Raw genomic sequence first — 21,297 nt, 5'->3', positions numbered from 1 at the left:
GGTCAACACGAAAAAGGAGAGGGTCTCCACCCCCACACCCTCCCAGGGACTCTCCAGAGACAGCCACAAAAAAGGGAGCAGATTCCCCAGGTCAGGTCTTGGCAGGGAGAGGATGGGAGGATGGGAGAAGGCACATGATACACACATCCTGAGAAAACAGCACGGGCACGTGCACTCGCATCCATCTATCCCCAGCACTGCAAAGGAAACACAAGTGGACAGGTGATTTGAGCCTAGCAGGCAGTTTAGAAGGACAGTGGAGAATGGGATTCCTCACTCCAGCTGAGGAGGAGAGATCCCAGAAGGAGAAGGGAATGCTATGGGAGGGCAAGACTCTGTACCCTTCCAAACATCCCTCCTGGTCCAAGGTCTTTTGACCTTCTCAACCAGCTTCTTTCGTTTTCCGGTGGCAGTGGGGGGCATGAAGGTGAGAGGAGTCGAGGGTAGTTGTGAACACCAGAGTTCTGCTCTGGGCAGTTCCCCAACTTCTTTGAGAGGGTCTGCTGCCTCTCAGCCCCAGTAGTCTCAGCTGGGAAAGTCCAGGGGTCCTGATCTTCTTTCTAGTCCCTGGAAGATGTGGTCCAGCTAAGGCACAGTAAGCAGTCAGTGACCAGGAGGGGTGGGACTGGGGGTCACTGCCTGGAGGGTGGGATCCTGTATTCTTCGGAAGATGGCTGGGAAATTCTTTCCTCCATTGCGTAGAACTTTCTTTCCTTCCTCGGTTGAGGTGCCCAGATGTCCCACAATGGGGTCTTCACTCTGGGAAAAAGAAAGGTCTAATCAGTCCTTGCCCACCTTTCAGACTGCCTCTGGCCCAGAGACTCCCATCCCATCCTCCTGGCACCGAGCTGCAGTCAAAGAATACAGAACCACTCTGGACAGGGCCTGCATCTTCGTCATTTCCCTCAGGCCCCCTACTTACCAGCTCCTCCAGAGGCACTCGCTCAAACAGGGGGTGTCCTTCAAAATGGGTGCACATCCAGTCGTGTAGTTCCAGCACATCTGTTATGGTGTATACCAGCCCCTGCACATGCAAAATAACCCTAGACAGGGGGCTACGTGCAACTGAGCCTCGAGATGATGGGAGGGATGGTATGAGTCCTAAATGCACCCCCACTAAATTCTTAGTGGAAGGTCCCTGAATAGGCCACTCACCCCACCCTCCCTCCCACTCCCGACTCACCCCAACTCGCAGCACGTAGGCATATTCTGCCAGCAGTGTGGGACTGATGATTCGCCACTTGTGCTTCGTCCGCTTGAAATGTGGGTCAGGGAAGAGGAAGAACATCTTTGTCAGCTGTGAGACAGACACGCACCGACAGGGTGGTGAGAGCCCGGCCTCCACGCCCCGCCTGTCTACCAGCCTACCCACCAGGGCCCCTCCCCACCTGGCCCTTGCGGAAGAAGTTAGGAAGGTGTTTCATGGCATTGCTACGGAGACAGGCGATGTTCTGGAAGCCACCTCCAGGAGCTGCTCGTAGGGCCCGAATCCGGTCTTGTACATAGTCTGAGACTTTCACCCGGATCTCCAGACCCAGAATCAGCGTGTCTGGGAACAGCGGTGACAGTTCCACTGGACACAGAAATAGGAATGGAATCATCAACTTCATAATTGCAGGACATGCAAAGGGGTCAACACAGGAAAGGAAGCCTCAGTCTGCAACTACCACAATCAGGAATGGCAAGTGTAGACAGAGAGATTCCCAAATGGACCATTCCATCCTGGAGAAGGGGGCTGGGGGAGATCCAAAAATTGTCACCAGGACTGGAAGAGGGAGGGCTTGGGAATATATGTGTATTTGCAAGTGCTTTAGAGTTTTCACACGTTGTCTCATTTAATCCTCATAACACTTTGTGTAAATTGTGAAGATGAGGAAACTGAGGGTCAGAAATGCTCAAGGTCACAGAGCTAAGAAGAGGGAGAACTGGAACTTGAACCAAGGTTTTCTGCCACCAAGCACCATGCTTCTCCTCTCTGTCCCGCTGTTACCTCCAGGGGAAGGTAACCTGAAAACAGAGAAGTGGCCTGGCATGCACGGCTGGGATGGTACAGACAATACAAGAGGAACTCGCAAAGGCGAGTGGAGCAATGAGTGCTGGTGAGGAAGGGGGGAGAGGCGTGGTGGAATCCTGAGAAAGACAGTTCAGGATCACTAGCTACAGTGACTAATCTCTGATGCTTGTGCTGACCAGCTCACTGACCCGGCACCTGGCAGGTGAAATGGCTCACGCAGGGACTGGGGCCAGGGGTGGGGCCTGACAGGACAACCCAAGTTCTAAGAGGCATTGGAGGCAGCCCCCTCCCTTCTCCAGGGCAAAGGCTACCGACTGAGAGTAGAAGGAAGGTGGAGGTTCTTCACATGATGTCACAGCACCAGTGTCTGGTCCGAAGGCGAAAGGCCAACTATGGCCCCCACCAAACCTGCTGAGGTGGCAGAACCTAGGTGTTGCCTCTCCTTGCCCCAGAGAAAGAGCCCGAGTGTTACCTAACAGGCCACCATAGCCACAGCCTATGTCTGCAAACTCCACTTGAGCCTGAGCTCTCTTTTCTTTCTTATCCTTTGGGTCATCGTGGCTCTGATTTTGAGTCAGTGGGGCGAAGAACTCTGGGTATAGCTCAGACCAGTCCATTTCCTCTGGCTTCACAGGGCTATTGGAGAGAAGATGTGAGAAGTGTGAGAAGGTTGGTCATACTGTTGCAGAAGTGGTACTAAGTGTGGGTGGGTGGATGGGTATGGGTGGGAGGTAGATGGGAGGAAGGTTTCTCGAAAATTCGGTAACCGTGGGCCCTGTGGCCTCTCGGAGACACAATGGAAACCACCGTTAACCCCCAGTGTGAATCATAGGCCCATCATGAGGCCCATGATTGCTGACCTGCCCATCTCCATTTCTAGGGGTTGATATGACTCCGGCCAGGCAGCTCTCCTTTCTGGGGCACAAGTTCCCCTTTCCCCACAGACTGGCTGCCTAAGGCCCTGGGACCTTACTTTGTCTGTGTTCTCTGTGGGAAGAGGATGGAGTAAGGCGTGGGCGGGATTGTGTATACGTTCGTACTTTTGTTAAATCCAACAAACGAAACTGAGAAATGGCAACGACATTCTGCCTCCATCACTCTAGTCTCAGTAAAAATTTCTTTCTCTTCCCAGACTTCCACCGCTACCCAGACTTCGGCCTGACCGCCACGCCCCCTCCCAACCCGCCAACTCCGCCCTCCGCTAAATCCCCGACCCCCCCCCCAGCTGACGTCACTCCGCTGATCTTCCCGGGTCTACCCCAAACCCTTCCCACCGGGCCAGCGCAATCGCTCTCCCGGGCTGCTCCGGGCTGTTCTGAGAATTCCGCCCTTCCTTTTCTCCCCCTGCTCACTCACTAGCGCAGCGTATGGTCCGCCATGGGGTTGGAGTGAGCACGTTGCCGATAGTAGCGCTTCTGGGGCTGTGGGGCCTCGGCTCCGGCCCCATCCCCAGCCTCGGCTCCCGCCATGATCCCCAATCCGGAGTTTCTCCACCGAGCCCACGTCCGAGGCCCGGGGCGCACGACGATGACGCAGTGAGTCACGTTGAGAGCAGACCCCGCCCCTTAAAGAGCCAAGGGCGAGTTGGGCAGGGCAGGGCAGGGCGGCGAGGACCGGGAGGACGGGAGGGGCCCGGCGCAGGGGGGCGCCTCCACCCCGCTAGTCTTTAACCGGGCCGGCAAGGCCAGACCCGGCGCCCAGCCTCTTTCCTTAGCTTGCTCTGCCTAGTCTGGGTTACCTTCCTGGCTGCAGGCACCTGTGCACCCCGCAGGTGAGAGGGGTCTGGGACCCCGCTTCCTACGGTAGAATTAATCATCCCCCTCTCCCCGGTCTCGGACCGGTCCGCCGGGGCTGACCCGCGTGGTCCGGCGTGAGTCCCGTCTGGTGTGCGCTGGGCACCGGAGCGGGAGGGGCAGCTCCTCATTCCACCTCCGGGAAGTCAAACTGGAGGAAGGAGGGCAAACTCGGGGAGGCGGGGCTCGGTGCCGCTGGGAGGCCGAGACGGCCGCGGCCCCCGCCCCCCACCCCGCTACAGATCCGGATCCGAGCGCTGGCCGCGGCGTCCACATGGCGGACCCGCGCCCAGATCCTGAATCGGAGCCCGAATCCGTGTTCCCGCGGGAGGTTGGGCTCTTCGCCGACTCTTATTCGGAGAAGAGCCGGTTCTGTTTCTGTGGACACGTCCTGAACATCACACAGAACTTCGGGTCCCGCCTGGGGGTGGCAGCGCGCGTGTGGGACGCGGTGAGGAGTGGGCGGCGCTGGGCGAGGGTCTGCGGGAGGTCCGGAACCCGGACTCTCCCTCTCCCATATGGAGCCATCCCCGCGACAGTCTCTTTTTCTCTCTTTTCTCTCATAGGCTCTGAGCCTGTGCAACTATTTCGAAAGTCAAAATGTGGATTTCCGAGGCAAAAAAGTGATCGAACTGGGCGCAGGGACGGGCATCGTGGGGATCTTGGCAGCGCTGCAGGGTGCGTGAGCTATGCGGCGGGAAGGGGTTGGGGGTACGGGGATGTGGAGAAATTGTCACTTTCTGGGTTCTTGGGAGAGGGGAATGGTTAGAGAGCAGCCCAGTCTCTTCTTTTTAAACAAGCATTCTTTGTGTGTGTGTCTGCCTGCCTTTGTGTGCCAGACAGCGCTGATTGGCTGTTAAGCACCCAAGGTGGTAGATTTGGGGGCAGGAAATAAAAATTGGGCAGCCTTTGGTAGGAATTTTTTTCTACATTTTTGCTCTTTGTGATTTATTTCATGGACAACGCTGTCACTTAAAATCTCCTTTGCCTTGGACGTGGACTTCTGTCAAAATGCATATATAGGGGCACCCTGTAGGGGGAGCAGCCTGCGGGTATGAAAACTCTTGAGTGCTTTATGACTTTATTATGAATATATTTTAGATTTTGATTGCGTGGGAAAAACAAGCTTATGAGTTTCTGAGAGTTGGGTGTGTTTTGTGGGAAGTGGAGTAGGAATTAGGCCCCGCAGACTTGGGGAAGGAAAAGATAAGGAAAATTTTGCTTCATTTTTGTCAAGAACCAAAAACTACAAACGAAACAGTTCTTAATTTATAATCTAACGGGCAGGCAAAACCTCACACCGAAAACACTCATTTAAAAACACCTGTGACGGGGGCTGGCCCGGTGGCATAGCGGTTAAGTGCCCACACTCTGCTGCTGGGGGCCTGGGTTCGGATCCCGGGTGCGCACCAATGCACCACTTTTCAGGCCATGCTGTGGCAGTGTCCCATATAATAGTGGAGGAAGACTGGCACAGATGTTAGCCCAGGGCCAGTCTTCCTCAACAACAACAACAACAAAAAGGATTTGCATGGACGTTAGCTCAGGGCTGATCTTCCTCACCAAAAAACAAAAACAAAACCCACTTATGATGTCATCTCCTTAGAAATGCAAATGAACATGTCCTTGTTCATAGGGACACAACTAGGTCACACTCAGGGAAGTCTTCCCAGAGGCAGGTGTTCATTCTTCTGTTCATTCAACCGACATGTATTTGGAGTCCTCAGTGTGCCAAGAATCATGCCAGGTACTGGGATACGACAATGAGTGAGGCAGATTTCCTCTCCCTGGGGAGATTATGGTCTAGTGGGGAAGAGAGGGAAGACATTCCAGCCAGAGAACTGTGGCAGGATATGTGCAGAGCCAGTGGACATGCTCTGGCCATGGTCCCCTTGACCCCCGGAATCCATCAAGGAGAGGCTCTGTCTGAGGAGGAGGTGAACAGTGTGAACACAGCGGCCTCAGAAAGAACCGAGGGAGAGTCAACAGCAGTTTTCCATGAAGGATGGTGGATGAGAGGTGGGCACTTATGCTAAAATGGGAGAAAAGGCATGTAATATGGACGGGAACACCTACTTTCACTGGCTTCCAGACTGGCTCCTCCTCCTTTGCTCCCTATTCAGCTGCCAAGCCAGAAATCTGGGTGTCATCTTGTCCCTTGCCCTCTCCAGTGATAATGAGCCAATCTTGTGGGTCATAGGTCCTTAATACTTACCCAATTGTCTCCTCTCCCCACCGTCTCTAGTTCAGGCCGTCTCTTCCCGGGATTTTCACAAATGTCTTCAAGCTTTCCTATGGGGAAGTTTGGTGTGCCCAAACTAGATCTTGTGATCTTTCCTCACCAAACCTTTTCTCCCTCAGGCTTCCCCATCTCAGTGAATCAGACCACCATCCAGCAGGTGGGGAACCTAGATATCACCTTTGACCTGTCCCTTTTTCTCACCCCTATGTCCATGATTCAAGTCCTATTGATTTTATCTCCTAGAAATCTCTTAAATCTTTTCACGTTTTTCCATCGACACTGATGGCTCCACAGTCCACGCGCCACCATCACTTGCCTGGACTACTACGTTTGCTCAAACTTGTCTTTGTGCTTCGACTCCTTGCCCAATGGCTTCTTGTTACTTTCAGAATAGAACCAACACCTTTAGTGTGGCCTCCAAGGTCCTGCCTCCCTCTCTAGCCTTCCTCTGTGCCTCCCCCATCCCTCCTACCCTCCTTATGCTACCTATTGCCCTACTGCCCTTCTGTCCATTCCTCCAGCCTATCTGGATGTTCCCTGCCTTGGAGCCATACACGGCCGGCCGTACTCTCATGTCTGAAATCCTTGTGCCCCCCAGTTAATGCATATGCATCCTGCAGTGCTCGGCCCCTGGAAGGCCTCCCTGACACTCCCACTCCCAGGCTAGCTTAGGCCCTCCTAGTATATACACAACCATGTTGACTGGTTTCATTTTAAATTTGTGTCACTACCTCAGGTGTGCCCTTAAGCGCGCTGCCTAGCAAGCCTATTACCCTCCCCTCCTCCACTCATTCTTCCGCCCTCCTAAACGTGTGTCTTACCCTCTTGCCCTTCAAACCTCCAGCTGCCAGCCCACCTATCTTCACCCTCAGCTGATGACTTTGTTTCCTGTCTCTTTCTGTCTCTTCTCTTTTCTCACAGAAAATGTCCACATGTTCCCATCACAGCGTCTGCTCACCTAACTGTCTGTATGAGCTGCCTTCTCTCCTGTTACCATGGGTGAACATGCCATGTTCTAGCTAAGGTCAAGCCCTCCACTTGTCACGAGACCCCGAACCTTCTCACCTCTTAGAGATGTTGTTCCAGCAAACGACCCCCCCAAGTCTCTCCTGTGTTATCAGTTTTTTCTTTTCTCTGGATCATTCCACATATATATGTATGTGTGTATATATAATATATATGTATAAATAAGTGTATAATTATGCTATAATTTCTCCTGTCTCAGAAGAAACTCTTGATCTACATATTCCTCCAGTTACCACCCCATTTCTCTGCTCTGCTTTACAACAAAACTCAAAAGAGTTAATACTCACTGTCTGTAGTTCCTCTCTTCCTATTCTTTCCTCAATCCATTCCAGACCCCCACCTCCACCGCCTGCTGTGGCCCCTCCACGCCATTGCTCTAGTCAAGGTTGTGAGCCTCGTCTCCAGCTCCATGTTAAGTTCAGGGGTCAGTTATGAGCCCACCTAAATTGACTTGGCAGCATGTGACACTCCCTCCTCCTCGAAACACTTCCTTTGGTTTCCAGGGCACCACTTCTGCTTTCTGCCCAGCTCATTGGCTCTCTTTTCCATTCTCCTTTGTAAGTTCCTTTTCATCTTCACAACTGAGAATCTGAGTGCCCCAGGGCTCTTCCCTTTTCTGTCTACACTCACTCCCAAGCAGTCCATCACCTCCTGGCTTTAAATGCCCTTTAAGTGCATAGGCTGATGACTCGGTAGCTCTCCCATTTCTCTCTCCAGACTTGTTTGGGTAGCCTCTTGCCTACTCCATATCTTCACGCGATTGTCCGATGAACATCTCACAGTTAAAGTGTCCAGAAACGAACTCATGATCTTCCTGTTCAATCCTGCTCCTGCAGCCTTCTTCATCTAAATGAATGGCAATCCGGTCTTCCAGGTGGTCAGGCCAAACATCTTGGAGCCATCCTCGACTTCTTTCTCTTTTTAATAGTTTATATCCCATCTGTCAGCAAATCACATTGACTCTGCCTTCAAAATTAATCAAGATCCGAACACTTCTTAGACATTGCTTCTGCCCTGGTTCAGACCACCATCATCTCTCGCCTGGGTCACTGCAGCCGCCTCCTAACTGGTCTCCTTGCTTCTGACCTTGCCCTTCTGCAGTCTTTTCTCGTCACAGCAGCCAGAGTGATCCTTTTAGAGCATAAGTCAGTTTATGCCATTCTTCCATTTAAAATTCTCCAATAGCTTCCTATCCCAGACTAAAAGCTGGTTTTCTCACAGTCTCCTTACAAGGCCCTGGTTAGGATCTGGCCCCTACTTTATCCCCCTCACTTCCTCTGCTGCAGCCATTGGCCTTCCTGCTGTTCCTCAGACCTGCCAGGCACACTCCTGCCTCAGGATCTTTGCACTTGCTAGTCCCTCATTTGGTACATTTTAGCCTGAGAGATCCACGTGGTTTGCTCCATCACTTCCTTCAGGTCTTTGTCCAAACATCATCTGCTCAGTGAGGTTTTCCCTAACCGCCCAGTTTAAAATTACATTCCTTGCCCCGCCCTTCAGGCACTTCTTATCCTTCCCTGCTTAACCGTTCACCATAGCACTTATTACCATCTGATGTACAGTGTATTTTATTTGTTTTGGGTTTTTTGTCCATTTCTTGCCACTAGACTGTAAGCCCCATGAGTAGAGGGATTCATGTCTGTCTGGTTCACTGCCATATTCTCCGCACCTGGCATATAGGCACATAACAAATATGAATGAATGAATGAATTCTTAGTACTTCCTGTGTCTATGATGGTCGTCGTGACTATGATTAAATCGTTTTGCAGTACCTAGTGTGTCTCTACCTCTATAATAAAACTCAAGGAAGGCCGAGGCTTTGTCTTGCTCACCACTGTACTCCTAGAACTTGGTAGGTGCTCAATACATATATTTATTGCATGAATGAAGCTTTCTAAGTGCTCATCTGATCATCTTCACCCTCTGCTTCTACCCTTAAAACCTATTGCCCTCACGATCAAGCCTGAATCTCCTTAGCATGTCATAATGATCTTCCTCTTTACTCTCATGTCGTGACACTTTTCTCCTCCCTTCCACATCCTCTAAGATCCAGCCTTCCTCAAATACACCATGCTCTCACCACCAGGCCTTTGTACTCTGTTCTCTATTTGGAAAGCTCCACTTGACTAACTTGTACTTGTCCTTAAGGCTGAGCCGAGGTCATGTCTCCTGGGAAGCTTTCCAGACCCGTGAAGGCTGGTCTGTGTCAGTAGGGGGTGGGGGCACAGCCCACCTCCAGCTCAGTCCTGCCCAGGCTTCTGCTGACATATGATTGTTGTGTGTTGGGCTGAGAGGTTGAAGATTAGCTCAGAGAGAATGTTGATGTTGTAGAATGTAGAGTAATGAGAACGGTGGTCGGGGAGATGGAGGTTAGGGTGACTAAAAGCCAGACTGTGGGCTTCGGGCTGTCAAGACATTGTCCTCTAGGCCCTGAGGTCTCTGGAGCCGAGACCCTGTGGCTGGTCCCTCTGACTTGCATTTTTCCTCCTTCCTCTCTCTCAGGGGGGGATGTTACCATCACTGACCTGCCCCTGGTCCTAGAGCAGATCCAGGCCAACGTCCAGGCCAATGTGCCGACTGGAGGCCGGGCCCAGGTCCGCGCCTTGTCCTGGGGGATTGACCAGCATGTCTTCCCTGGAGACTATGACCTGGTGCTGGGGGCTGATATCGTGTACCTGGAGCCCACCTTCCCACTGCTGCTGGGCACCCTCCAACACCTGTGTGGGCCCCAGGGCACCATCTATCTGGCCTCCAAGATGAGAGAGGAGCACAGGACGGAGAGCTTCTTTCAGCACCTCCTGCCCCAGCATTTCCACCTGGAGCTGGCCCAGCGGGATGAGGATGAGAATGTCAACATCTATAGGGCCAGACACAGGGAACCAAGACCTGCTTGACGTCACCCTTCTGCTCCTCTGAGCCCCTGTCCTAAGGAAGGAACTGCCATATCTTCAAAGCCATAAACAGGATCAAAAGTATGGATTTCCCTTGCCTCTCTCTTTCCTCCTTCCCTCTCTGTTTCCCCAGATATTCTTAGGGAGGCGCCTGCTTGCTAGGAATCCTAGAGCCCTCACAGCACTGGGGTAGAGCACAAAGGAAGTTCCCAGCTCCTGTTCTCAGAGGAGGAAGACAGGAGGGTATCCAGGATTTTTAGGGGTAGGGGAGGTAAATGGATGTGAGAGCAGTGGCTGCAGAGACTGTCAGTGATCCCTTCCAGTCCTGCTGTTGTCTTTTTATACAGAATGGATTTTTTTTTTACCAGATTCTAATGGAATTTTTTTAAAGGGAAAGAAATGAGCATTAAAGATCTTTCCTGCATCCAAAGAACTCAGACTTTTGCTGCGGGCCTGGGAAGAAGAAACCTCAGACCACCCACTTCTTGCTTCTTGAGATAGAGTCTGCTGGGACCATGGCTTTAACTGGGTCACGTCCTCCCAGCCCTGAACTGGGGATCGGCAGCAGAGCTCTCCTTTGGACTGTAGCTTCTCCACTCTTTTCAGAGTTGGAGCCCTAATCACTAAGTACTGGGTTCTCCTCTTCTTTGATTTTTCTTTAGGTTTCCAAGCCCTGTCAGTCCTTCCTTCTTAGTGTTTTTTGCCCTCCCCTCTTTTCCCTTCCCACTGTGGTTCCTGTGGTTGGGGCTGTCTTTACTTACTCCTTGGGCCACATATCACCTTCCTCTGGCCTCCTGGCCTCCATTCTCTCCCTTCAAGCCACACTGCAAACTCTTGTGATCTTCCAGAATCAGCTGTGATTAGGTTCTGCTGCCTATAGAAGAAAGACGCTCCTCTGGTTGGTCTCAGTCTCTCCCATGTGACCCAGATTACCCTTGACTTCATTGCCTGCTGGTGTCTACATGTGTTGCAACCTCTGGCCAAATTACAGAAGGTCTACTCTCTGTTCCCTAATCTGTACCAAGATCCTCTGACTTCTTCCTTCCTTCTTGTTGATGATTCCCTGCCTGGAAGGGCTATTTCTCCCTGTCAGAATCTTCATTACTCTCAGCCTCTTTCCTGGAAAGAGCTTTTCCTGAGCCTCCTGTTTGGATGTGATTTCCTTCTCCCTTGAGACCTTTTAACTATTTGTTCATCTTATGGGACTTACCTCGTCTTGTGTGTCATTTGTTGGCTCCCTATTTTCTCACCATTAGATTACCCTGGAGGGTAGGGCTGTGGTTTACTCCTCCCTGAGCCCCTGAAGGCTAGTACAGTTCCTGGCACGCAGTTGACGGGCAACAAATATTTTGCTCATTCAGCAAATATTTACTGGGTTTGTGGAAGGGACTCCACCCCTACCTCCTCAGGCCTCCTTGGCCAAATTTCTGAACCGCCCCCCTCCCACCTCACAAGTTTGTCATGAGTCATAAATGGATGATGAATATGAAAGGGCATTGGAAATAAAGAAACATAAAATGTTACCACATGTCTTGGACTGTTATTTTGTGACAACTTTGTCGCATGGTTGGCGTTATTTTACCTATGGGGGTAATTCCTTGTGACACTTAGTCTCAATAAGCCAAGTAGGGGAGGTGAGTGTGCCCTTCCGGCCAGCAGGTGGCGCCACGCTCGTCTGGCGCGTCCGGGGAAGAGGTTTGGCCCCGTCGCCACGCCGTCGGCCTGTGACGTCACCGGGGCGCCGGCCGACTGCGGTGTACAGCGGCCAGGGAGATGTCGCTGCTGCGAGCGCTGAGCGTCTGCCTGGTCGCGCGGCCCCGGCGCTGGCCGGGGAGGGGTCTTCGCCCCGGCACCGACCTGCCTTTCTTGCAGGTCTCCTGGGCCCCCGGGACGCACGCTTCCCTTCCTCCAACCCCCGTTCGACTCCATCCCTCCCTTGCCCCGACTTCATTGCCTCTGCGCGGTCCAGCCCCCATTCCTTGAGCTCCTGGCTCTCCTAAGGTCGCCCACCTGCCCGCGTGCTCTCCACCCCTGGGGCTTTTCGCAGCTGCCTGCTTCTCATCCCTGTCTTCTTACCCCCTCCAGGCGGAGCCCCTTTTGCTTCGGTCGCCCCAGCCATGGCACTCATTTCACGCCGGGTCCTGGCTGTCATCCTCGGCCTCCAGCAAGGAGCTGCTCATGAAGCTGCGGCGAAAAACGGGCTACTCCTTTGTAAACTGCAAGAAAGCTCTGGAGACTTGTGACGGAGATCTCAAACAGGTTGGGGTGGTGGGGAGCAGGGCCGGTACGAGGGCCCGACCTCAGTCTCTTAGGGAGGTAGCTGGGGAGCATAGAAGTCAGACCTGCTGCCGAATGACCCATAACGGCAGAGCCCTAGATAGGATTCGGACATAAGTGACAACCTCACCCTTTGAGTCTGTCTTATTTGGAAGCAGTTGACTCAGGTTCCCAGGATTCATAAACCCTATTTCATGCAAGACTGCTGGGCTGTTTCCTGGTGCTTGGAGCTGAAAGGGCTTGTATTAGTTTTGGAGTCAGATGCATCAGGACTCAAATCATGGTGCCCTCACACTAACCCTATGACCTTGGACAACATTACTTAATCTTTCCGAGTTGCGTTGTTCTTGTCTATATGATGAAAATACTACTATCTGCCCCGTAGAGTTGTTGTGAAGATGAAGCTTATCCAAAGCAGCAGGCGCAGTGTCCGGTGTTTGGCTTTAGTGGTAGGCTGCCAGTAAATGATAGATTACTTTAGTTTCTGTTATAGGATTGAGGGGAAGCAGAAAGAATTAGGGAATCTGAACATATTTTAGAGCCCCATTCAGTTTTAAATTCTGTGACTTTGTCATCTGCCGTTTTTCTTTTCAATTTCTAGGCAGAGAGCTGGCTCCATAAGCAGGCCCAGAAGGAGGGCTGGAGCAAAGCTGCCAAGCTCCATGGGAGAAAGACTAAAGAAGGGCTGATTGGGCTGCTGCAGGAAGGAAACACGTCGGTGTTAGTAGAGGTGAGTTGTCAGAATTCCTGATACCAAGAGCAGCTGTCCCTTGGGTGCAAGGCTTTGTGGTAGAGCCTTTGCATTCTTAAGAGGTGTTTGAGAACCATAAAAGGCAGTTGGGGGGCCGGCCCGGTTGCGCAGTGGTTAAGTGAACGTGCTCCCCTTCGGCGGCCCAGGGTTCGCAGGTTCGGATCCTGGGTGCACACCGATGCACCGCTTGTCAAGCCATGCTGTGGCAGCATCCCATATAAAGTAGAGGAAGATGGGCACGGATGTTAGCCCAGGGCCAATCTTTCTCAGCAAAAAGAGGAGGATTGGCATCGAATGTTAGCTCAGAGCTAGTTTTCCTCACCAAAAAAAAAAAAAAAAAAAAAAGGCAGTTGGAATGAAACCCATGTGACCACAGTTATTAGCTGTGGATTCATTTAGGTATAGAAATGCACAGGTGTGTTGATGAGAAAAGGTCTAGCAGTCTAGAATATTACTCTTAAATGTGAGTCTAGTGTAGCCATACACCTTATCATTGATTGTTTCCTGGAACAGTCAGTTTTTTTTTTTTTTTTTTTTTTTGTAAGGAGGACTAGCCCTGAGCTAACATCTGATGCCAGTCTTCCCCCTTTTTTTTTCTTGAGGAAGGTTGGCCCTGAGCGAACACCCGTGCCCATCTTCCTCTACTTTATATGGGACGCCGCCACAACATGGCTTGACAAGCGGTGCATCAGTGTGTGCCCAGGATCCGAACCTGCGAATCCTGGGCCACTGAAGCGGAGCGCGTGCACTTAACCGCTTGCGCCACCAGGCTGGCCCCGGAACAGTCAGATTTTAAAGCTAGGAATTATATTAATTAGTTGATAGATAGCTAGTAGCTGTTTTAGAGGGGGTTTAGGGACCACAATTGGTAACGACTCAGATGTGGATTTGTTTAGAGTGAGAGAAGGAGATAAGCTGACAGCAAAAGTGGTTTGGGGTTGGAGGTGATTTTGGCGTGCAGCTGCAGGCAAGTGGTGAACCGATAGTGAGTCCCTTGGAGACGTTGTGGAACCACCTTCTGAATGTGCGGGTCATTGCCAACTCACTGGCAGAGCAGGAATCACTTCACTCAGTTTCTGGCCTCAAGCTGCAAGAGGAACTGCAGCTAAAAAATTCTAGAGTCAATTATTTCTGTTTTGTTGAGTCTGTAGCTTGTTCTATCAATACCTTGGTTTATTCTCCAACTTGAAGGCACTTTTGGAAACTATCAGTAAACAGCTTATACAGCAACATCAATTTGTTCCCACAGGTAAACTGTGAGACAGATTTTGTTTCCAGAAATTTAAGATTTCAGCAGTTGGTGCAGCAAGTAGCCCTTGGAACCATGTTGCATTGTCAGAGCCTAAAGGATCAACTCTCTACGTACAGTAAAGTGAGTTTTGGGGTTGTCTCCAGCATGCTGGATTTGTCATCCCATCCATGGTCATCGTGTGTCCCGTCCTGTCCCCTCCCCACCCCCCAGCTTTTCCCTTTTTCAGACGTTCTTATGTCTCCCTCCCTTACTTCATGTCTCTACTTAAATGTGATCTCTTTGGAGAGGGATACCTTTCCTCCTGTTGCTCTATCCTCTTATTTTGTTTCATTTAAAAATTTTTTTTATAATGCTTATGTGTTACATTTTTATGTATTTATATATTATCTGTTTTCCCCAATAGAATATAAGCTTCATGAGGCAGGAAATTTGTCTTTTCACTACTGTGTCTCTGGTGAAAGAGAAGTAGGCCCAGCACTTGGTTGGGACTCATTAAGTCTGTGTTGAATGAATGAATGAATGCCATTGGGGTAGAGTCCACCCAGTCGGGCAAAGCTTTGTATTCGGTAATCTAGAATGGCCTGAGAAAAGGATTTTTAAATACACATACTGGAGAAGGCCCAATTTAGGAGAATAAGCATATTCTTGTCCATAAAAGGATCAAGGAAGGAATTACGTCAGTCTGCCTTTGATTCATCCTTATTGTCAAGGCAGAAATGAACCAGCTACTCACAACAATTTTTTGTGTGTTTTTCTCCTCCTATTTATCCTTCTCTTGAGATCTCGTGGTAAATGTTAACTATTACTAGCATTGAATAGTCATATCATACGGAAAACCGTGTGGAGATTATTTTTTAGAATTGTATTGAGTAGATGAGCTGCTTGAACTAGAAATTCTAATCTTGATTTTGCCAGTAACTCTATGTGTAGCCCTCAGCTCTTCACTTTACTTTGCTTTGCCTCTGTTTCATTATCTGTAACAAGGGACTTTGGTCCCTTTTACCTTTATTTTTTTTTTTCCTTTTTGGTCTTTAGTTTAATTTTTTTTAACTTTCATTTTGAAAAAAACTCAAACTAAACAAAAAAACAAAAATAAACTACAGTGTACTTCTATCTAGATTCACCAGTTGTTAACATTTTGCCCCATTTGCTTTATCACTTTCTCTATATGTATTATTATCATCACTATTGGTTTTTTATCCTTTTGCGAGTACGTTGCAGACATCAGGACCCTTTATCCTTCAGCATGTGTCTCCTAAAAACAAGGACATTCTCCTTTACAGTCACAGTACAGTAATCACATTCAGGAATTTTAACATCGATACAATATTTTTATTTATATAATATACAATATATATTCATATTTTGTCAACTAGCAATTTTCTTTTGATCCAGAATCCGATCCAGTATCATATGTTGCAATTAGTTGTCAGGTCTATTTAGTTTCCTTTGTTTGTTCCTCAGCCTTTCTTTGTCTTTTGTTACTTTGACATTTTTGAAGAGTACAGGACAGTTTTTTAGAATGTCCTTCAATTTGGATTTGTCTGCTGTTTCTTCAAAATTAAACTCAGAATATGGATTTTTGTAGGAATATTAAGTAAATTATCCTGTATTTTTCTCGGAACATCACTTCAGGCGGCACATGTTGGTCCCGTTATTGATGATGTTAATTTTGTTGTCTTGGTAAAGGTAGTCTCTGGCAGGTTTCTCCACTGTAAAATAACCATGTTCCTCTTCATAATTAATAAGTAATCTGTATGGGAGATTCTTTGAGACTGTGTAAACATCTAGTTCCCCAAAAAACTTTTGCCTAAAGGTTTTAGCATCCATTGATGACTTTAGTAAGGAGCAGGTATTACTATGATAGTTGCATAATGGTTATTTTTCGAACTCCTATAATTTCTTTTACATGTATTGGTTTTATTAGTTGGCATTCTACTGTAAGAAAGACACTTCTCTTCTTCTCCCTTTATTTAATGATTTACTTAGTACCAACATTGACCTGTGGGTTCTTATTTTATACACAAGGTTACAATTCATCATATAATCCGTTATTCTTTTTTTTTTTTTTGTGAGGAAGACCAGCCCTGAGCTAACATCCGATGCCAATCCTCCTCTTTTTTGCTGAGGAAGACTGGCCCTGGGCCAACATCCATGCCCATCTTTCTCCACTTTATATGGGACGCCCCCACAGCATGGCTAACAAGCAGTGTGCCAGTGCACGCCCGGGATCCATACCGGTGAACCCCAGGCCGCTGCAGCAGAGTGCGTGCACCCAACCACTTGCGCCACTGGGCCGGCCACCCGTTATTCATTTTGATGCTCAAATTAGCCCTGGATTTGGCCAGTGCAGGCTGAGCCTGTGCAGGCTGGCTCCATTGTCCTTTTGATATATCCTCATTATTTTCTGAATATTTCCTTACTTTTTGGTGTAACAAGATATTCTGGGCTTATATCATACTGTCCTTGACCCAGCCATGGAATTGGCCACTTCTCTAAGGAGTCCTGACCCTTTTTAGTGGGGGAATAGTTTTTGGAAACCAAGATCTGGGCATTAGCTATGCTTATTTCTTCTATGTCATTGCTGCTCTCCTCTTTCTGCAGACAGAGCAAGGAAGAGCGTGTGCGTGTGTGTGTTCTAATCCTGCACCACAGGGTTCTTCCTTTCCTTCCTCCATTTGGTATTTGTATCTTCCTTCTCTCATGGTGGGCACTCTGCCTCCTAGAAACTTATGTTTACTTATTTGCTCCATGTTACAATACACACTATATTGTGTCAGAGTTACTATATCTGACCACTGCAAATAACAGACCTACTAAAGTGTTCAAGATTTCTTTGATGTTCTTTTTGTCTCTACATTGAAGTTATGTGGTCAAAGGACTGTATTGCAAGTTACTTGGATTAGTTTTTTTTCCCATCTGTGAGGTTTTGTTATTCATTTCAAATACAGTTAGAGTCTTATGTTTCTATTTAGTCAATTTTTGATTTTACCCCAAATCCTTGTTAATTTATTTTTGGTATGTAAAACATTAACAAGGTTCTGAAAGTTAAACTATAATACACACACACACACACACACACACACACACTCAGGGAAGTCTTACTCCCTCTTCTCTCCTTTCTACCCCGTTCTTATCTACTCCTACAGGTAAACTTCATTGGTTTCTGGTTATCCTTTATGTCTTTTTGCAATAATAAGCATATTTATCCAAATACTTTTTTCTTACACAAATGGTGGGATAATATGTATATACTCTTTTAATTTGCTTTTATTCTCTTAATAATATATCCTGGAAATACTCCAAAGCAGCTCATAGAGATCTTTTTTTTTCTTTTTTCCAGCTTTGTGGTACTCCCTTGTGTGGCTGTGCCACAGTCTCTTCCTATGTTTGGACATCTAGGCTGTTTGCAGTATTTTACAGCTAGAAATAATTGCTCAATTAATAACTTTGTGCATGTGTGCTTTCATATTGTTGGAAGTGTATTGTTAGGGTAAATTCTAGAAATAGGATTGCAGGGTCAAACAATAAAAGTATATGTAGTTTTCTTAGCTATTGTCCAGTTCTCCTCCATTGGATTTGCACCATTTTGTATTCCTACCAACAATCTGCAGACCTTTTACCTTTAACATTTTATGATTATTTGAAAATATTGTTCCTGATTTCTAGGAAACTACATTCTAAGAAGTTAAGCCAGAGGATGGGATTGGGATGGAATTGGGGGTGGTGTGGTGATAGAATAAAATATTTATAAAAATGGAACTGTTAATCAATTTTTAACATCTTTGGCTTAATGAAAACATCATCTATTTATACGTAGTTGTCTTAAATAATTTTCTGAGAAATAGGCTGTTTTTGCCTAGTCTCTTGATAATTTGGGTAGTACAGAACTGGTTCATGTTCATTTTCTTTGTGTGCTTAGGGTTTCTTGAATTCCTCTGAGCTCTCTGAGCTTCCAGCTGGGCCTGAGACAGAAGGCTTTCTCAAGGATCAGCTGGCCTTAGCAATTGGTGAGTATTTGTAAGGATTCTGGGAACTGGAAATTAAGAACTGGGTCTCCTGGTATCTTTGGTGTTCCTCCAAATCTAGATCAAGAATTGCCACCCCATGTGCCTACAAGGGTCAGATAATGTGAATGTGAGAAGTGAGTTAGATATTGGTGAGTGGTAGGCACCCTGAAGAGCTCACAGTCTGCTGAAGGAAACCAGTACCAAGCTCTGGCCAATTGTTACCTTGGGGGAAATGGGGTCCCAGTGTCATTAGAATTTTTAAATTCCTTTAAAAGAATTTAGATTTTTATGCAAAAAAAACTCGATTTTTTTTTTTTTTTCCTGAGGAAGATTGATCTTGAGCTAATAACATCTGTCGCCATTCTTCCTCAATTCATATGTGGGTCGCTGCCACAACATGGCCGCTGACAAGTGGTGTAGGTCTGTGCCCAGGAACTAAACCTGGGTCGCCGAAGCAGAGTGTGCCAAACTTAACCACTAGGCCACAGCCAGCCTCCAAAATCTCAGTTTTTAGCTATTTCCAACTGATTAAAATTATTTTCAACACACTGCAGACATAACTGTGCTGACCAAACAAAGCATGTCTTTAGGCAGAGGTGGCCTTTTGACTTCCACTTGACTATGTTGCTATACACCATGGGGGAAATAGTACATCACCCTCTTTGTAAAGTGATCCAGGAATATTTCAGGACATCATGTTTAGGAAATTGAACTCTCTTTTTAAAAAATCTGATCCTGAATTGGTGGAGGTACATTCTTTCAGAACCCACTGGCTACAGGAATCATATCCAGATCATTATGGGGGGACTAGTTATGGGGGGTTTTGCCTTCTTCCTGCGTGTCCTTAATGGAGGAAGGGAAGTAGGGCTAGGGTTGGAGCTTGCTGGGAATTTACTGCTCATCTAATATTTCCAGTCAAAGCATCAATTCTGCTTTTATCAGGTCATCTTGAAGTATGTATTATGTTTCAGTGAGTCATGGATGAGAAACCAGGCAGACAGCCGTGTATGGGACTTATTAAGAAATTCTGGAAGAACTGGGTGTTTCAGCATTGTCAGTTTCTGGGAATTAACTATTGGGTAGATGCTTTGAGCTGTTAAACCCTTTGGTTTTTGGAGACCCCCTCTTATGATTAGCTAGAGCTGTGCCTGTTGCAGGAGTATTCACCCAGACTCCTTTGTTTATTCTCCCACCCTGCCTACCTTGTGGCCTTTTTGGACTTCTCTTAGAGGGGATAGCTTCCTCAGAGAAAGGGGAAAACTGGAATCCATTTTTGGTTCTTATAAACAATCTGAAAATGTTATCTTTTTATTTTTGATGGGAGGAAGTTGAAACTGTCAAATGACATGGTGTTTGGGATTTTTTGGGGCTTTTGGTTTTGGACTTTCTCCAGCAGTGATCAGGAGTTGTCTGTGTTGGTTTTGGTGGAATTCGGGAGGGATGGTAACTTGATGGGAAAAAAGTAGTTAATTGCTTTGGAGTCAGATTGGAGTTTGAATTGCAGCTCTGCCGTGTGTTAGCTCTGTAGCCTTGGGCGAGTTGCTTCAGCTCTCTGAGCCTCTGCACTACAGCTAATGCAGTAATGAGAGCCAGGATTTGAGTGTTCACCACGTGCCAGCTACGATAAGTGCTTTTACATATATCATCTTCTTTTTTTTCTCCCAATAACCCTGCTTTCAGGTTAAGTGGTATCATCTCCATTTTACAGATGCGGAAACCAAGGCTTGATAAATTAGTAAATGGGGTTATGTCATTAAGTCACTTGCCTAAGGTCATATGTAGCCGATAAGAGGCAGAACTGGGACCTGAGTCCAGTGTGATACCATAGCCTATGTTTTTAAATAGGCTACGTGTGGCACGTTGTTGGTGCTCCATAAAGGTATTCTCCATCCCCTGCCCCCCACACACACCTTTTCCTCTTTAAACTGAAAATGGTCTCTCTCCATCTTACAGCATATCCACAAGTGCAGAGGACTGTCTCCCAGACTTGGCCACCTCTGTGCATATTTTGGTACTACCACAGGCATCATATTCTGGAAGTGTGTTTTTTGTTTTTGCTTTTTTGTAGGGAAACTGGGAGAAAACATGAGTCTTAAACGAGCTGCATGGGTGAAGGTGCCAGCTGGGTTCTATGTTGGCTCTTACGTCCATGGAGCGATGCACAGTCCCTCGCTCCACAACCTGGTGCTGGGGAAGTATGGGGCCCTGGTCATCTGTGAGATGTCTGAGCGGAGAGCAAACCTTGAAGACCTTGGCCGCCGCCTTGGGCAGCATGTGGTAGGCATGGCCCCTCTCTCTGTTGGCTCCCTGGACGATGAGCCTGGGGGAGAGGCAGAAACCAAGATGCTGTCCCAGCCATACTTGCTGGATCCTTCCATCACATTGGGACAGTATGTGGAGCCCCAGGGGGTGTCCGTAGTAGACTTTGTACGGTTTGAATGTGGAGAAGGCGGAGAGGCAGCAGAGGCTGAATAGCTTCCAGAGACTTTTGGCCCAGGAGGAAATGTTAATTCTTGGTTGTGGACATTATTACAACAAGAAGTTATTTCCTAAGCCTCTTCAAACCCGGAATTTGTTTTTCATTTGAGTTTATAATGAAATGATAAACTTAATGGGTAAAGTTATTAAATAAAATTGTTATATAATAAAGAGAGTTGAATCTTTTCCTTGTTTGTGTAATGCTGAGTTTAGCTCTTTTGTGTCTTGCTTGTGACAAGTTTTAGAAAACAGGTGGGCCTAACAGAGGTGACTGACGGTGTCCAGGAGAACAGGCACCAGCCAGAGCTGCTGCACCCTTCAGCGTGGGTGTACCCTCGTGTCCCTCCAATTTCTAACGCATTCCAGCTTACTCCTATGACACAGAACTCTCTTGTTCTGCTTCTGCTTTGTTATGCTTTCAACTATGGCTTCTATCCTACAACTTCCCCAGTTACGTTACTTCTGCCACATGGATTCCTTTGGAATTGACTCAAACTTCAAGTTGTCTGGAAGATGTGGTTCATGTGTTGATGTCTAGCATGCTTTGAAGGCTCTCTGCAGTG

The 21,297-nt window shown here is 47.9% G+C and overlaps 3 protein-coding genes across 6 annotated transcripts; 2 read left to right on the top strand and 1 right to left on the bottom strand.

The window, feature by feature from the left end:
* Positions 1 to 77: 77 nt before the first annotated feature.
* Positions 78 to 3,953, bottom strand: METTL1 (methyltransferase 1, tRNA methylguanosine). Of its 4 annotated transcripts, none has more exons than XM_087442110.1 (7): positions 3,748 to 3,953; positions 3,371 to 3,520; positions 2,487 to 2,650; positions 1,389 to 1,573; positions 1,184 to 1,297; positions 923 to 1,024; positions 78 to 759 (listed from the first exon to the last, which is right to left on the bottom strand). In XM_087442110.1, exons 1-7 carry the CDS (start codon positions 3,936 to 3,938, stop codon positions 604 to 606), a joined length of 1,062 nt encoding a protein of 353 aa, XP_087298236.1. In that variant the 5' UTR covers positions 3,939 to 3,953; the 3' UTR covers positions 78 to 603. The 4 variants fall into 4 exon arrangements, with proteins under 4 accessions (XP_087298236.1, XP_087298234.1, XP_087298235.1 ...); XM_087442108.1 differs by lacking the exon at positions 3,748 to 3,953 and adding an exon at positions 2,875 to 3,001 and having other exon boundaries at positions 3,371 to 3,474; XM_087442109.1 differs by lacking the exon at positions 3,748 to 3,953 and adding an exon at positions 2,875 to 3,001 and having other exon boundaries at positions 1,184 to 1,255; positions 3,371 to 3,474.
* On the top strand, positions 3,837 to 11,566 carry EEF1AKMT3 (EEF1A lysine methyltransferase 3). The gene is made up of 3 exons (XM_004429346.3): positions 3,837 to 4,258; positions 4,374 to 4,485; positions 9,578 to 11,566. The coding sequence occupies exons 1-3, from the start codon at positions 4,082 to 4,084 to the stop codon at positions 9,967 to 9,969; spliced, it is 681 nt and encodes a 226-aa protein (XP_004429403.1). The 5' UTR covers positions 3,837 to 4,081; the 3' UTR covers positions 9,970 to 11,566.
* A 141-nt stretch (positions 11,567 to 11,707) lies between these two features.
* On the top strand, positions 11,708 to 20,920 carry TSFM (Ts translation elongation factor, mitochondrial). Its single transcript, XM_087442107.1, has 6 exons — positions 11,708 to 11,838; positions 12,052 to 12,225; positions 12,845 to 12,973; positions 14,244 to 14,366; positions 18,169 to 18,256; positions 20,325 to 20,920. Exons 1-6 carry the CDS (start codon positions 11,740 to 11,742, stop codon positions 20,729 to 20,731), a joined length of 1,020 nt encoding a protein of 339 aa, XP_087298233.1. The 5' UTR covers positions 11,708 to 11,739; the 3' UTR covers positions 20,732 to 20,920.
* The last annotated feature ends 377 nt before the right edge of the window (positions 20,921 to 21,297 follow it).

This window comes from Ceratotherium simum, chromosome 17 (assembly GCF_057802395.1).
Source record: "Ceratotherium simum simum isolate JZ-2026a chromosome 17, ASM5780239v1, whole genome shotgun sequence".
NCBI classification, from domain to species: domain Eukaryota; kingdom Metazoa; phylum Chordata; class Mammalia; order Perissodactyla; family Rhinocerotidae; genus Ceratotherium; species Ceratotherium simum.
This window is presented reverse-complemented; position numbering and strand designations above follow the sequence as displayed.

Coding starts and splice junctions, on each gene's coding strand:
- EEF1AKMT3 (XM_004429346.3), top strand. CDS start 4,082: ATGGCGGACCCGCGCCCAGATCCTGAATCGGAGCCCGAATCCGTGTTC. Junction 4,259..4,373: donor CAGCGCGCGTGTGGGACGCG/GTGAGGAGTGGG, acceptor TTTCTCTCATAG/GCTCTGAGCCTGTGCAACTA. Junction 4,486..9,577: donor GATCTTGGCAGCGCTGCAGG/GTGCGTGAGCTA, acceptor CCTCTCTCTCAG/GGGGGGATGTTACCATCACT.
- TSFM (XM_087442107.1), top strand. CDS start 11,740: ATGTCGCTGCTGCGAGCGCTGAGCGTCTGCCTGGTCGCGCGGCCCCGG. Junction 12,974..14,243: donor ACACGTCGGTGTTAGTAGAG/GTGAGTTGTCAG, acceptor TTGTTCCCACAG/GTAAACTGTGAGACAGATTT. Junction 14,367..18,168: donor AACTCTCTACGTACAGTAAA/GTGAGTTTTGGG, acceptor TTGTGTGCTTAG/GGTTTCTTGAATTCCTCTGA.
- METTL1 (XM_087442110.1), bottom strand. CDS start 3,938: ATGAGGAGCTGCCCCTCCCGCTCCGGTGCCCAGCGCACACCAGACGGG. Junction 1,574..2,486: donor TGGCTATGGTGGCCTGTTAG/GTAACACTCGGG, acceptor TTCTGTGTCCAG/TGGAACTGTCACCGCTGTTC. Junction 760..922: donor GAGTGCCTCTGGAGGAGCTG/GTAAGTAGGGGG, acceptor TCTTTTTCCCAG/AGTGAAGACCCCATTGTGGG.